General features: G+C 34.0%; 1 protein-coding gene across 8 annotated transcripts in view; it reads left to right on the forward strand.

The window, feature by feature from the left end:
- Window positions 1-18,106, forward strand: part of WDPCP (WD repeat containing planar cell polarity effector) — a 323,269-nt gene that overhangs the window by 261,415 nt on the left and 43,748 nt on the right. For all 8 annotated transcript variants that reach the window (XM_015587591.2, XM_015587590.2, XM_015587592.2 and 5 more), the window contains one exon: window positions 12,745-12,907. In XM_015587591.2, the coding sequence (XP_015443077.1) occupies window positions 12,745-12,907 (163 nt within the window). The remainder of the gene's footprint in view (window positions 1-12,744; window positions 12,908-18,106) is intronic.

Genomic DNA, 18,106 nt, shown 5'->3' on the forward strand with positions numbered 1-18,106 from the left:
ATTTATTTTAGCTTTTACTTCCCTTGCTTTTGAGGTCAAATTCATAAAATCCTCTTTAAGTCCAAGGTCCTTGAGTTTAGTTCCTATGTTTACCTCTATGAAATTTATTGTTTCAGGTCTTATATTTAGGTCTTTAATCCATTTTGAGTTACTTTTGGTGTGTGGTGACAGACAACAGTTTAATTTCATTCTTTTGCAGATGGCTTTCCAGTTTACCCAGCACCATTTATTGAAGAGGCTTTCCTTTCTCCACTGTGTTTTTGTTTTTGTTTTTGTCAAAAATTATTTGCCTATATAAATATGGGTTTACTTCTGGACTCTTGATTCTGTTCCACTAGTCTGTGTGTCCGTTTTGCTGCCAATACCATGCCGTTTTGATTACTGTCGCTTTATTGTATAATTTGAAGTCAGGCAGAGTGATGCCTCTAGCCTCATTCTTTTTTCTCAGGATGGCTTTGGCAATTCAGGGTCTTTTGTGCTTCCATACAAATCTGATGATTTTTTTTGTTCTATTTCTTTAAAAGAGGCCAATGGGATTTTGATGGAGATTGCATTAAATGTGTATAATGCTTTAGGTAATAAGATCATTTGTAACTATATTGATTCTTCCAATCCAAGAATACGGAATATCTTTTCATTTTTTGTATCTTCTTTGATTTCTTTTAATAGGGTCTTGTAGTTTTCATTACATAAATCCTTCACATGTTTTGTTAAATTTATTCCTAGGTATTTTATTCTTTTTGTTGCAATTGCAAAAGGAATTATTTTTCCACTTCTTTTTCTGACACTTCATTATTAGAGTATAGGAACGCTATGGATTTTTGAACATTGATTTTGTATCCAGAGACTATACTGTATTTGCTTATTGTTTCTAGTAGTGTTCTTGGGGAGTGTTTAGGGTTTTCTCTACAGAGAATCATGTCATTCACAAATAGCGACAGTTTGACTTCTTTGTTTCCTATTTGGATGCCTTTTATATCTTTCTCTTGCTTAATTGCACTTGCTAGGACCTCCAATGTTATAACAGTGATGATAGTGGACAGCCTTGCCTTGCTCCTGATCTTAAAGGAAAGGTTGCTATATAACATCTTACTTGAAAATTATGGCAGAAATAGTACACTCACAAAAAGAAAAGCCAATGCTTCTTTACAATGGTTTTTGTTACTATTTCCATTCCTTGAACAGAGATAGGAGTAAAAGGTACTGATGCTGTGAAGAAAGGAGAATTTACAGTCCCAATTTATAATTAGTCAGGATGTGGATAAATTTACAGTCCTTCAAGATGGGGCAAGAAAACATCAGCACAATGTTGATGTTGAAAGGGAAGTAAGGAAAGCATTGAATAGGTTAAAATGACATGCAGAAGAAGAAACAAATGCAATACGATTGTAGGTACTTGAAAGAACTATCTATGATCTTCATGATTTAAAAAAAGGCTTGTTACCAGAAAGAAATTGATTAAAGAGGCAAATAAATAGAATTCAAAAATAGACATTGACCTCCAAACCCAACTTCACTGAATGGACTTCAATTCCAGCTGAGTATAAGTGACCAGATGTGGGGAACCATTTTTTATGCATGATTCCAGGGCTCACGATGATGAAAGAATTCTTATTCATACAACATATGACAATGTTCAATATTTAAGTGACAGTACCACATTATTCAGTGATGGCACCTTCAAGATGGCACCAATACAGTTCACTCAGTTATTTACTGGGCTTGATGTAGTATGGGATTATCCTGTACCATTGACTTATGCAGTAACAACAAATAGGTAAGAAGGCACTTACAGATTTATATATGTACATATATATTTGTAAGATGTATCCATAAGAGTACTTGCACTTGCATGGGAAAGAAATCTCAACGTTAACTTCATTCTGCATGATGGATTTCAAGATTACAAATATGAATGCAAGTCAACTACTTCTACCAAATGCACAAGTAAACAAATGCTTGTTTCACTTTTCACAATCACTGTGGTGAAAAATATCCTCTTTGGGTCTAACACGTGAATAATGACAACAAAATAGCACCCATAAGTGTGCATCCATGTTGTTTGGACTTCTATTTGTGCCTTTGGAATATATAAACAAAACTTTTGAGTACACTGTGGAAAATATAGAATAAAATTTAGGTAACCTAATGGATTATGTTGACAGAGTGTATGTCTGTGGAAGGCGTGGCAGAGGCCAAAGAAGACCAGAAGCTCCAAAATTTCCACTAGAAATTTGGACTGTTTATAGATCAGTACTGAATCACAGGACGAACACAGTGAACAGCCTGCATAGCATATGTTAGAAGCTAATGGTAGTATATCATCCTTCAATGTAGAGATTTAACTAAAATTTTAAAAGATGAACAGCAAAGCAATGAACAAGTTATCATCCGGGTTCTTGGTGGTCATACTCAAATATGGCCACCAACTTCACAATGATACTGACAAAATCAAATTTGCATAACCAAAATTATTAACAGATATAACAAACATAAAACCAATAATCAGGTTAAGATATACTTAAGAGCAGCTGCTCATTGACTTAATAGTAAACTGCCAAACTTCATGACAAGGAAGAACAAAAAAATAAATATGCAATCCAAAATTCATCATATATTACAATAAAAATAACAAAATTTTAATAAAGTTAATTAAATGTTTGTACTATTTAATGAATCATGGACTAAATGTCTCGATGGATGTTTTGGATAGGACCAAATATGACCAAATGTCAAAGTCTATTTGGTGTGCACCAAATGTCTCAGTGGACATTTTAGATAGGACCAAATATCAAGGAAGGACCTTTTAGCACAGAACAAGTGTCTCAATGGATATTTTACACAGGGCCAAATATTTTGCAAGGCTTAATAGATATTGTTTTAGAGCAAGCCAATTAACCTCTTTGACCCTTGGTTTTTGTATCTGCATCTGCAAATGGGATAATGATACCTACTATACCTACTTTAGAGGGTAATTATGAGAATTATAGATAATATATGTAAAGGGCCTAACTAAATAAAGATAGCAATTATTCTTCTGTCTTACCTACTTAGCAACCAGGAGTATCAAAATCATTCTTTAGTCTTTATCTGTTTACATTTTTATTCACCCACTTTATCTCTTCCCTTCTTTTCCTGTCTACTTCATGAACTTCAAAGTGAGAAACTATTTTAGAGATGATCTAATTTGGCACTTTTACTGAATGAGGAAATAGAAGGTGAGATTAAATGACTTGTCCAAGATCACACACAGATAGTTAAAGGTAGACATGAGAACCCTGTTCTCCTGGGTTTTTCACTCTTTTCCTTCTTGTTGTTACTATTTGTTTATTTTCTCTAATCCCTTACCCCACCCTGCATCAAACTGTAAGCATCAGGACAGGGATTATATCCTCTTTTCCTCTTTTTAATTAAATTTATTGGTATAATATTGGTTAATAACATGGTTTCAGGTGTACAATTCTATAACACATTATCTGTATATTCCATTGTGTGCCCACCACCCAAAGGTTAGTTTCTTTCCATCACCATATATTTGACCTCCTTTATCCTCTTCATCCTCCCCCTACCCACCTTCTCCACTGGTAACTACCATACTGTTGTCTGTGTCTATGAATTTACTTGTTCATCTCTTTGTTTTATATCCCACACATGAATGAAATCATATGGTTCTTGTCCTCTTCTGTCTGATCTAATTTACTTAGAATGATACAAGATCCATTAATGTTGTTGCAAATGGCAATATTTCATCTTTTTTATGGCTGAGTACTATTCCATTGTGTATATATACCACATTATCTTTATCCAATCATTATGAAAAGATGCTCAACTTCACTAGCTATAAGGGCGATGCAAATCAAAACCACAATGAGATACCACCTCACACCTGTTAGAATGGCTGTTATCAGTAAGAAATTACAAGTGGAGAAAAATGAACCCTCATACACTGCTGGAGGGAATGTAAACTGGTGCAGCCTCTATGGAAAACAGGATGGAGGTTCCTCAAAAAATTAAGAATAGAGCTACCATATGACCCAGGAATTCCTCTTCTGGGTATCTACTTGAAAAACTTGAAAACACTTATTTGTAATATATGCACCCCTATGTTCACTGCAGCATTATTCACACAGCCAAGACACAGAAATAATCTAAGTTTCCTTCGAGGGATTATGTCCTCTTGATGTTTATGTCCCCCAATTAGAACCATTTGCACAGAGCAGACTCTCAATACATGTTTGCTTATATGAATGAATAACTGAACTTTATTTTCACATTTGAAAATGGAACCACCTGAGTACTCCATTTATTGGTAGGGATTTATACATTTTCGTTTTAGCTTTATGAATTGCAAAAAGTAAAAACAGCACATATAATGATATTCTGAAAAGTTTGCCAAAGAAGCACTTGCTACAAACACTTTTCATCCTTAAGATAATCTTTAAGCAGAACTTTTTACTGAAAATTGTTGGGAGGAGACAATCCATACTATATTTTGTAACAGAATATAAGAAGAAAATCAGTAACAACAGGGATTGGATAAAGGCTCAAAGTGAGAATAAATACAGTCATTTTTGTCTGTCTAGGAAGAGCATTTAGTCCTTACATGTTATAGTTTTTTTAAACATATACTATGGAAACCACATACAGGAGTAACTTAAGATGGTGGAGTAGGAAGCTTCAGGCCCTTATATAAGTAACAACATATGGAACAAAATACCTCTGCGAGAATTCTAGAAACTAGTTAGGGGGGTATAGCACCAAGGCTAATGCATAAATAAGAGAAGGGATGGCACCTGGAAAAGTAAAAGAGTTCATTGCATTTTTCTCACCCAACCCAATCCCACCACTATCACCCTGCCCCTGATAGTGTGACACAATAGGGAGAATACCACCCAATTCTAAGCTTCTCCCTTGAGACAGGAAAAATAGCGGGGAACTTAAGTCTAGTATTCTGACTTTTCTGAGGCTACACAAGGAACTGATTTCTGTCTTACCTAGTTCATGGTGCTAATGGGAACAGTAGTGGCATAGTTTGAATATAGGGACGGAGGCCACTGAAAACAGAGCCAAGTACATCAGTGCATTGTAAAAGCAGAGGTTCTGTAGTTCTGCAGGCAAGAACTAGGCAGAGAAAGAGATTAAAAGAAGAGTAATACAACAGAAATAACTTAAAAGTTCCTAAGAAGAAACAGGAAAACAAGACAGCCAAAAGCACCCATGTATATGAAAATAAAAACAGACATGCCCCTCCCCCAAGAAGAAAAATCCCCATAAAAGGTCTCAGAGGTCCAGAACCTTTAATCAAGCTAACAGGTAAAGGTCTTCCCCTGAACAAAACCAGTCCATAAAGACTGAGAGAGGTGGCTATTTTTTTCATAAGATAAAATCTCAACAAAAGATGACAGTGCACACAAAGAAACATGGAAACATGGCCCAATCGAAGGAACAAAATCAAGCCCCATAGAAAAGAACATACACGCATATTTATGAACTTCCTGACAAAGAATTTAAAATAACTGTCATAAAGATGCTCAATGACTTAAAAGAGAAAACAGACAACTACACAAAATCAGAAAAACAATGCATGAACAAATGAGAATATTTGCAGAGACTGAAACTATTTTTAAAAATCTTGAAGCTGAAAAATATGATAATGAAACTGAAAAATTCATTAGAGGGGTTCAAAAACAGACTTGATTAGTCAGAAGAAAGAGCTGGCAAACTTTAACACAGGTCATTTGAAATCACTGAGTCAGAATAGCAAAAAGGAAAAAAAAATGAAGTGAAGAGAGCCTAAGGGACTTATGGGACATCATCAAAGGCATCAATGTATACATTATGGGAGTCCCAGAAGGAAAAGAGAAAGGGAAGTGAGCTTATTTGAAGAAATAATGGCTAAAATTTTCCCAAATCTGAGAAAAGAAATGGACATACAAACTCCAACTAGTATAAACACAAGAGACCTATAGTATAACCAAATTTTTGAAAGTATGAAACAAAGAAAGAGAGAACCTTGAAAACAGCAAGTGTAAAATGCCTCATCACATACCAGGGAGCCTCAATAAGATTATCAACAAATTTCTCAGCATTAACCTTGCAGGTCAGAAGTGAACGAGATGATATATTCAAAGCTCTAAAAGGAAAAACTGTCAAACAAGTTTACTGTATCTTCCAAAACCATACTTTAAAAATGAAGGAGAAATTAAGATCCTCCTAATAAAGGAAAGCTGAAGAAATTCATTACCACTAGAACTACCCTACAAAAAATACTAGAGTTCTACAAATTGAAATAAAAGGATGCTAGACAGCAACATGAAGTCATATGAAGGTAAAAAGTTACCCAATGAAGGTAAATATATGGACAAATATAGAATTCTATATTACGGTATTTTTGTTGACTAAATCCACTTTTAATTCTTGTACAGAATATAAAAGACAAAGCCTAAAAATACTCTGTAACTCTATGTTAATGGGTACATAATATATAAAGATGTAATTTGTAACAACAAATGGGGGGATAGAACTGTGAAGGAGTAGAGTTTTTGTATATTATTGAAGTTATCAGTTTAAAATAGATTTCTGTAACTTTATAAGGTATTTTATGTAATCAAAATGGTAACCAAAAAGAAAATATCTATTGAATACATAGAAAAAGAAATGAGAAGGAATCAAAGCATGTCCTATGAAAAAAAATCAAAGAAACACAGAAGAAGGCAGTAAAGGGAGGAATGAGAGGGGAAAAAGCCGTGAGACATACAGAAAACAGAAACAAAATGATACTAGTAAATACTTTTGTATCAGTAATTACTTTAAATGTACATAGATTAACATCCCAGTCAAAACACATAGATTGGCTGATTGGATAAAAAACAAACAAACGAACAAAAAAAAACAGGATCCAACAATATGCTGCATACAAAAAGACTCCATTTATATCTAAACAACACAAATAGGCTGAAAATGAAAGAACAAAAAAAGATATATTGTGTAAATTATAACTACAAGAGAGCAAAGGTGTCTGTACTACTACCAGACAGACTTTAACTCAAAAACTACCCCAGGAAAAAGTATATTAAAAAGAACAGTTCACTAGGAGATATAACAATTATAAATATTTATTTGTGAAACATCAATGCTCTTGAATATATGCAGCAAACATTAACAGAACTGAAGGGAGAAAAGAGAGTAATAAAATAGTATGAGAATGCAATACTCTACTTTCAGTATGAAAAGGACCAGATAGAAGATCAATAAAAATAGAGGACTTAACAACACTATACATCCATTGGACTCAACAAGCCTATTTAGAACACTCCACCCATCGATAGCAGAAAACACATTCTTCTCAATTATGCATGGAACATTCTCCAGAATAGACCTTATGTTAGACCAAAAAACAAGTCTTAACAAAATAAAAAAGACTGAAATCATAGGAAGTAACTTTTCTTAACTCAACAGAATAAACCTAGAGATCAGCAGCAGCAGGAAAACAAAAAAAAAGTGCAAATACATGTGTATTAGGGTTCTCCAAAGAAACAGAAACATAGACTATTTATAAATATTATGAAGAGATTTATCATGGGGATTAGCTGACATGATTATGGAGATTGAGAAGTCTCAAATACACCACCGGCAAGCTGTGTAACAAGGAAAGACAATGGTGTAATTTAGTCTAAGTCTACAGGCCTGAGAACCAGAAGAACCAATAACGCTATAACCAATAATGCTATAGAGGCCTGAGAACTTGGGGGTTGAGGGCCACCAGTACAGTCCCAGAGCAGAAGATGGATGTCCCAGCTAAAGAAGAGAGGCAGATAGTTCACCTTTCCTCTGCCTTTTGTTCAATGCAGGCCTTCAAAAGATTAGATGTTACCTGTCCACACTGGTGTGGGTGGATCTTCTTTATTCAGTCTACTGAGTAAATCAAATGCTGATTGCTTCTTGAACCCTACTCACAGACATACCCAGAAATAAGGTTTTACCAGCTATCTTGGCATCCCTTAGCCCAGTCTAGATGACATAAAATTAACTATTACAACATGGAAATTAAACAAAACATTCTTAAACAACCAATGTGTCAAAGAAGAAATCACAAGGGAAATTAGAAAATATCTTGAGGCAAATAAAAATTAAATACAACATACCGGGGGCGGGGGGGAATAAACAAACAAACAGGAAAAAGTAAACAAATACAACATACCAAAACTTATTGGATGCCACAAAAGCAGTGCTGAAAGGGAATTTTATAACAGTACATGCTTACATTAAAAAAGAAGAAAGATCTCAAATCAACAACCTAACTTTACAGCTCAAGGAACTAGAAAACAATGAACAAACTAAGCCCAAAATTAGCAGAAGGAAGGAAAAAACAAAAATCAGAGCCAAAATAAATGACACAAGAAAATAAATAGAAAAGATCAACAAAACTAAGGGCCGTTTTTTTAAATTTCAACAAAACTGATGAACCATTAGCTAGATTAACTAAGAAAAAAAAAAGAAGAGATGACTATCACAAAATGAAACTCAGAAATGAAAGAGGGGCCATTACAACTAATACCACAGAAAGAAAAAGAATTATGAGAGTACTATGAACTGCATGCCAACAAATGGTAAACCCTTGAAGAAATGTATAAATTCCTAGAACTACCAAGAATATATTATGAAGAAATAGAAAATATGAACAGATCTATAACTAGCAAGGAGATTGAACCAGTAATCAAAAACCTCCCTACAAATTAAAATTCACGACCTGATGACTTCATTTAAAAAAGAATTAACACCTCAGACATTTCTAAAAAACTGAAGAAGCACCATCTCAACTCATTCTACAAGGCCATCATTATCCTAATACCAAAGCCTGACAAAGACATTAAAGAAAAGAATACTAATATCTCTGATAAGTGTTGATGTAAAAATTCTTAACAGAATACTACCAAACCAAATTCAGCAGCATATTAAAAAGATTATACACCATAACGAAGTGATTTATATCTGGAATGCAAAGATAGTTCAACCTACAAAAATCAATGTAATACACCCATTAACAGAATGGACAAAAACTATATATATTTCTCAACTGATGCAAAAGAAAAACATTTGACAAAATTTCAACACCCTTTCATGATAAAAACTTTCAACAAACTAGATATAAAAGGAAGCTACCTTGACATAATAAAGACCATATATGAAGAGCCCACAGCTAATATCATATTCAATGGTGAAAAACTAAAAGCTTTTCTTCTATGATTATGAACAAACTAAAGATGTCCACTCTCTCCATTTCTATTTAACATAATACTGGAAGTCCCAGCCAGAGCAGTTAGGCAATAAAATAAATAAAAATCATCCAAATTGGAAAGGAAGAAGTAAAATTATCCCTACAGGTTATATGATCTTATATGTAGAAATCCTGAAGATTCCACTGAAAAGCCATTAGAATAAATGGATTCATCAGAGTTGCAGGATACACAATCAACACACAAAAATCAATGCTGTTTCCATACACTAAAAAATGAATGATTGGTAATGGAAAAAATTTTAAATTCCATTTATAAGAGCATCAGAATTCTTAGGGATAAACCTATGGAGGTGAAAACCTTGTACACTGAAGAGTAGAAGGCATTATTGAAATATAGAAGATAGTAATAAGGGGGAAAACATCCTATTTTCATGGGCTGAAAGATGTTATTGTTACAATGTCCATACATTCCAAAGCAATCTACAGAGTCAATGTAATCCCTATCAAAATCCCAATGATGTATATTGCAAAAATATTTTTCTATATAGAATCACAAGGGACCTTGAATAGCCAAAACAGTCTGGAAAAAGAACAAAGCTGGAAGACTCACATTTCCTCATTTCAAAACTTATTATAATACTATGGTAATCAAAACAGTATGATATTATCATAAAAGACATACAGACCAACAGAACTTAATAAAGACTCTACAAGTAAACCCTGACATAAGGTCAAATGATTTTCAACAAGGGTGCCAAGTCCATTCATGGGGAAAGGATGGTCTATTCATAAATGGTATGGGAAAACCTATATGTCCATATGCAAAAGATGAAGTCCAACCCTTACCCTTGCACCCTATATGAAAAATAATTCACTGTGTATCAAAGATCTAAATGTAAGACCTAAACTACAAAACTCTTAGAAACAAACCAGGAAGAAATCTGCATGACATTGATTTGGCAATGATTTCTTAGATATGGCATCAAAAGTACAGGCAACAAAAGTAAAAATAGATAAACTGGACTACATCAAAATTCAGAACTTTTGGTCATCAAAGGACACTGTTAGTAACTATAATACAAGGACCATAAAACAACTATTGTAAAGACTTTTGAGACTTTAAAGGGGAATATCTACATCGTGAATAAATGGATGAGGAGGAATCTCAGCAGACGAATGTAAAATATGAACCAAGTGGAAATACTAGAACCAAATGGTACAATATATGAAATAAAAAATTATCAGTAAAAATATAAAAAGGGCACTATCAACAGAATGGAAAGGTAATGCATGGAATGGGAGGAAAGATTTTCAAATATATATCTAAGGAATTAATATCTAGAATACACAAAATACTCTTCAAACTCAATGACAAAAAACAAACCCAATTCAAAAATAGGCAAAGGATTCAAAGAGACATTTCTCTGAAGATACACAAATGGCCAATAAGCACATGAAAAGATGCTCAATATCACTAATTATTATGGAAATACAAATTAAAACTATAATGAATTATCACCTCACACCAATTTACGATGGCTACAGTAAAAAAAAAATAATAAATATTGACAAGAATGTGAAGAAGTTAGAATACTTGTGCATTATTGGTGAGACTGTAAAATGGTGCAACCACAACGAAAACAATATAGTGGTTTCTCAAACAATTAAAATGAGAACTTACATATGATCCATTAACCTCACTTATAGGTATATATCCAAAAGAATTGTAATTAAAATATCAAAAAGATATCTGCACACCCATGTTCATAGCAGCAAAATTCACAGTAGCCAGGAAGAGGAAGCAACCCAAGTGTCCATCAACAAATGAATGGATAAACCAAATGTGGTATATACATATATACACACACACAGAGTGGATTATCATTCAGCTTTAAAAAAAAGAAAGAAATCCTGTCACATGCCAAAACATGGATGAACTATGAAAACATTATGCTAGGTGAAACAAGCTAGTCATATAAATACAAATAATGTATTATTACCACTGGGATGATGTGAAATCCAGCATTACCCCAGCAGCATGGAGGAGGTCCTCAGTTCTTCCCCGCCCATGCAGTAAAAAATTACAGGTCAGCAAGATTTAGAAAAAGTAAGATTGAAAGTGTGTTTTAGAAGGTGACAGGCTACACTAAGGAAGGCTGCAGCCCTGTGGAATTTGGAAGGTGAAAATATAAAGGACAGAGTACACTCCAAGGGAGGAGCAGGTTTTCAGTGAAGACAGCTGTAATAGCACAAAAGTCTGTTTATATTTGGTTGGATGGGAGGGTACGAGGGTGGTACTAGATGATCCTCATATGAGATTACTTCGACTGACAGTTGGCTACCATATAACTCTTTGACTACTGCACATGTCCTTACCCAGAATTCAGTGTATTTTAACTAGATTTATGAACTCCCAGGCATAGGGATGATATAATGATGCTATAATGAGGCTTAGATTATGGGAAGGTTAAAGGTAGTACTTTCTGTGTACACGTTTTGTGGCTGGTTAAGCCAGCAGCTCTTATGGCCTTTGTGCCTTAGGATTTGGGGTAATTCATAATCATAAAATGGGTATTTTAAGGAGGTCCTTAAGGAAGGTTTCTATGGTTACAAAGCTGGGCCTTCACTCCTGTCACTCATGACTATCTAACAGTATGATACCACTTATAAGAGGGTATCTAAAGTAGTCGGATCAATAGAAACAGAAAGTAAAATGGTGGTTACTAGAGGCTCAGGGGAAGGAGAAATGAAGAATTGTTTAATGGGTGTACGGTGTCGGTTTTGCAAGATGAAAAAGTTCTGGAGATCTGTTGCACAATAATGTGAATACACTTACTACTACTAAACTGTACACTTAAAAATGGTTAATGGGATAAAAATTAAGTTCTGTGGTTTTTATAATTAAAAAGTTTTTAAACTAAAAATGCACACATACACAGTGTGGTCCTAAGGGTTTTGGCTTTTAATAACGTTTATGTGTTTTCACAGCTTCATTATATTTTCCCCATGTATCTGTATGACATGGAAATAGCAAATTCTCTCTATACACTTTAAAATTCTAATTAAGAGCAAATATTGGAAAAGACATTTTCTTTTCTTTGTTTTCAAATTGTGTGCTACTTGTGAGAAAGTTAAATAATTCACTTCTTAAAATTTTCCAGTATAATATTCCAGTTGTTGGTTAACAACAAAAATATAACATTTAATTAACAAAATGCTGGTTAAAGACACAATGGGCAAGTTATAAACAAACTTTTTAAAATCTGAACTGAAAAACATTCATTATTCAGTTGTCAGACTCCCCTAGTTGAGTGAAGTGAAAGAATGACAAAAGTCACAGGGGACTGGGACTATAAGATTTCCACTGTGTGCTACATAGTAAATTGACAAATTAAAAAAAAAAAATTTCATTGAAGTATGTAAAAGTTTTCCTGTAATCATACTTATAAAGAAGTTAGCAAAAATTGTATTTGCATTTCACTCATATCTTAATCATTTTATAACAGAACTCCTGGGGCCTTTGGACAGAGGAGATATGCTAAATGAAGCTTTTGTTGGACTATCTTTAACACCTCAAGGAGAAGACACATTTCCAGATAACTTCTCTCCCTTTTGTTCAATCTACAGACATATTATTCAACAAAGAACAGTGAATGTCTCTTCTAAAAGGTAAGTTATGTTGAACTAAGGAAACTGCTCCACAAAGGGAAAGTATTTAGTATTAAACAATTTAAATATTCCTTGTTTAAATGCAAACTAATAGTTAAGCCAAGGATATTTCAAAATGCCAAAGAAAAATGTGCATTTTCTCATTACTAAGACTTTGCAATAACTTGGTCATGAAAGAGCAGGCATGATGGAGGGAGAATTGAATGTAAACAGATTATTGTTAGAATGAATGTTATTCCAGGCCAAAATTAAATTACTATAATGTATTCTCTTTGTATTCTGTTGTTAAACTTTGGGATTGTTAGATAACTAAAATGTTTTTAGAATATTTAGTTTGAATTATAATTTATATATTCATACTTATGCAAGCTTGCCATTAGTTTTTGAAATCTGATAAATGATAATTTAACATCCATCCAGCTTGCCATATTGGGTTATTGAGGAAATAAATATAAGGACAAGTGTAAAATTAAAAACACTAGACAAAGTGTTATTTTTAATAATTATAATGTTAATTATGATGATGATAATACTCTGAAGCAAAGGTCAGCAAACTTTTTGTGTAAAAAGCCAGATATTATGCTTTGTGGGCTATACATACTCTCTGCTGCTGTAGTATGAAAGCAGCCACAAACAATATATAAATGAATGAGAGTAGATGTTACGATAAAATTTTATTTACCTAACAGTGGGAGGGATTTGGCCCTTAGTATGCAGTTTATATACCTATTCTTGAAGATCCCAACTATATGCAATAATTGTGACAAGGCCACATTTTTCATATATATCATATGTGATGTATATGAATATATAGTACGATATACCATGTATGAAATAACATGATATGTGGAAATATATGATGTTCTAGGACTGCTACCATCCTGCCATCATCCCCAAGTTAGGTCAATGCTGTAGTTTTACTAGGGTAGGTCTGGCTGTGAAAACCAATAGCTGACTGAATTTGAAGCTTAAGAGTAGAAAAACCCTGGCCAGAAGCATTGTCAATAAAAATAGTAAACTCACCATCGGTAAAAGTAACACTTGATAGGAAATGAACAGGGTAAGCCACAGTTCTACTAGCCTGCTTATTAGGTCAAGTGATAGAATGGCAGACTAGCTAGAAATTTAACAGAGATCATGGAAATGAGAAAACCAAAGAGGGGATAATTAAACTCTCAACACATTCCTGATGGAGTTGTTTGACCTCACTTTTTGGCTCTCTCTTGTCTTGCACAATACTAAATTTTTCCCTCATGCTTCTTTCCTCCTTCACATCTAACTGCCAAAAGGTGCCTCTCCCTCTTTGCCTTTGATCACCCACCCTCTCCCTGCCAAGCTTCTCCCAGAAGCTAAAAACCTGCCTCTTCAAATTGCATGGTACTTTTAAAGTTAAGCCCCTTCCATGTAGTCCATGATCTGATCTACAAGAACATCCTGAGCAGGAGAGATCATACACTAGTAATGTTTTTTTTTGTTCCATTTTATTTACATTTATTCTGAAGTTTGGACATTCTGTCTTCAAGTCATGCTGGAAGTATGGTTTCCATGTGGTTTCAATTCTATGTTTATTCATTTCTGTATTGTGTATTGAGAAAGAACTGGGAGGTGAAAAGGAAGGCAGCCACTACTATCTTAAGCTACCTGGAAATCCTTCCTCTGTTTACTTTTTTAAAAACAATTTTACTGAGGTATTACCATGAAATTCACCCATTATAAGTATACAATTCAATGTTTGGTAAATTTACCAAACATTGTTCTAAAACCACAATGTTCTTAAACCACAGTGCAGTTTTAGAACATTTCCATCATCTCAAATAGTTCCTTTGTGCTAATTTACAGTCAATTCCCACTCCCACCTCAATCCAAGCCAATCACTGGTTGCTTTCTGTCTCTAGAGAAATTTTATATAAATGAAATCATATAAACTAGAAATTTCATATAAATTGACTCACATGATATATTGTCTTGTGTCAGGCTTTTTTCACTTAGCATTATGTTTTTGAGGTTTGTACATGTCTTAGCATGTAGTTTATTCCTTAATTGCTGAATACTATGGATATACCATATTTTGTATGTTCATTGACCAGCTGATGGATATTTAACTTATTTTCAGCATTTGGCTATTATGAATAATGTTGCTATAAATATTCACATGTAAGTCTCTGAGTGGAGATATGTTTCATTTCCCTTGGGCAGATATCTAGGAGTGAAATTGTTGGATCATATTGTAAGTTTATATTGTTAATTTTAAGAAACTACCAAATTTTTTTTCCAAAGTGACTATAACATTTTACATACCCACAACAATGTATGAGGGCTCCAGTTTTTCCACATACTCACCTATACTTGAGACTGTCAGTTTTTTTGATTATAACTATTCTAGGAGGTACAAAATGGTATCTCATTGATTTTATTTTGCTTTTCCCTAATGACTAATGATGTGCATTTTTATGTGATTATTAGCCATTAATATATCTTATTTGGTAAAATATTTATTGAGAACTCATACATTTTTTCATGGGGTTGTTTTACTATTGAATTATAAGATTTTATATATTTCATAAGTCCTTTATCAGATATAGTTTATAAATATTTTCTCCCACTTTGTCACTTGCCCTTTCATTTCCCTAACAGTACTTACTTATTGAAGTGCAAAAGTTTATTTTACTGAAGCCCAATTTAGCTATTATTTTTCTTTTATTGATTGTACTTTTTGTCCTGTACATAAGAAATCTTTTTCTAATCTAAGGACACAAAATTTTTCTCCTGTTTTTTTCTAGAAGTTTTATAGTTTTAACTCTTACATTTAAGTCCATTTTCAGTTAATTTTTATGAATGATGTGATATAAGCATCTAAGTTCATATTTCACACATGGAAATCCAATTTTCCCAGCACCATTTGTTGAAAAGCTCCTTTTCCCACTGAAGTGCCTTGGCAACTTGTCAAAAAACAACTGACCATAAGTGGAATTTGCCATTCTCTTCCATTGGTCTACATATCTAGCCTTACACCAAAAAGTGCCTAGACTTTGCAATACTGAAGCCTTCACTAAACCAGAATCTCACGAAATACATCACAATACCACAAAAATAAACAGGAAAAAGATGAACAGTTCCATACAGAGTTATTTAAAGAAGTAGAAAATGAAAACCAACACATCAACTGAGGAAAATTCTCCCCCGCCCCCTCCCCCTCCCAAAAACAACCATAAAGTAGAGGACTACTGCAATGATACTCCAAGCAGAATTAAATATAACAAGCAACTGGGTACATGGAAACCCACTCTGAATTAGAAAGATAAAAAAGAGGGGAGGGGAGAAAGGGAAGGAACTTCACTGAACTCAAGAAAGAAAAGAAAGAAAAAATATTATCTCAGTAATGAAAAATAAATTACAAGGCACTCGAATGAAAATTTAAAATGTAATTTAATAAAAGACAATGAAAATGGCAGAAAATTATAGAATGAAGAAGATAAAGTAAAAAAAAGTCTGGGAGAAACTACAGTAAATCCTTAACATCACCAACGGGTTCTTGGAAACTGCAACTTTAAGTGAAATGATGTGTAATGAAACCAATTTGACCACAGGCTAATTGATATAAACAACAGTTAAGTTCCTATGGCATATTTCTGGTCACAAAATCACCAAACTTCTAAATAAAGACCGAAAACACTTCTAATATTAAATACTGAAATAAAGGTGAGCTATACATACATTTAAGAACTATTAATTAAAGCAAGTTAAGATAATTATTTTCCAACTTGCTGGTTCCAGTTCTGGTTAGAGGTTGGCCAGAGCCTATCCTGGCAGCTCAGGATGCAAGGAAAGAACACACTCTGGACAGGATGCCCTTCCATCGCAGGGTGTACTAACGAATCTACTCTCAAAGTGGGAAAATTTAGACACATCAGTTACCCTACTGTGAACATCTTTGGGATGAGGAAACCTGATTACACAGAGAAAATCCATGCAGACATTGGGAGAAGAGGCAAATTCCACGCACACAGTGGCCCTAGGTAGGAATTGATTTTTTCCTTCTCATCAAAATGATGTTGAGAAAAATGATATTATTTGAGGACCTACTATAATAAAATGGGAGATAAGGCAAAGAAGCAACAGCATTTGTACAATTTCATTCCTTGAAAAAGAAAAATAAGATAATAGAACAGAATTAATATTTAAACTTTAATCCAGGAAAATATTTAAGAAATAATTTTTTAAAAAATACTTAGAGTTTTTCGGAAAAATGGCAGAGTGAGAGACGTCCCCAAATCTCTTCCCTTGAAACAAAAATAAGCTGAAAATCTAAAACTCAACAAAAAACACCCAAACTGCACACCAGCACGCCTGAGCATGGGATCTGTGCATAACAGCTACCACAGATCAGAACCCCGGGTGTCGGGCGGTGGACTAGGAGAAATAAAGAAGCTGCTTCTTGCATCTGCCAGAGCTCCCTGTAGGAGGAAGGGGAGAGGAGAAGGAGCGGCGAGTTCCTTAAACAACCTTACCTGGGAAAGCTGTGAGCTCCCCATAGCTGGCCGGCAGCAGGGCCCAGTCATCAGTGCAGAAGGCAGAGAAGTGGCACAGCAGAAAAACAGCAGTTGATTTTTACCTTGACTTTAGTTCCTATGTTTTCTTCTTTGCATTTTATTGTTTCAGGTCTTATATTCAGGTCCTTAATCCATTTTAGTTAATTGTGGTGTATGGTGATAGACAATAGTCTAGTTTCATTCTTTTGCAGTTGACTTTCCAGTTTTCCCAGCACTATTTATTGAAGAGGATTTCCTTTATCTACTGTAGGGTTTTTACTTTTCTGTCAAAAATTATTTGCCCATATAAATATGGGTTTATTTCTGGACTCCCTTTTTTTTTTTTATGTTTACAAATTTTATTAATTCAATGTAGATAGCATTGATTTTTTTAAATTTTTAATTAAGTTTATTGAGGTAACATTGGTTAATACAATTATATAATTTTCAGGTATACATTATCATTTGACATCTGTATATGCTATTGTGTGTTTACCACCCAAAGTCCAGTTTCCATCAGCTACCATATATTTGATCCCTTTACCCACTTCACTCTCCCCTTAAACCCTATATTTGTCCCCCTTTACCCTACCTCCCCCTTTCTCCCCCACCGAAAGTAACCACTAGTCGATAGTTGGACTCTTGATTCTGTTCCACTGATCCATGTGTC

The sequence above is a fragment of the Pteropus alecto genome, unplaced genomic scaffold (assembly GCF_000325575.1).
Source record: "Pteropus alecto unplaced genomic scaffold, ASM32557v1 scaffold131, whole genome shotgun sequence".
NCBI classification, from domain to species: Eukaryota; Metazoa; Chordata; class Mammalia; order Chiroptera; family Pteropodidae; genus Pteropus; species Pteropus alecto.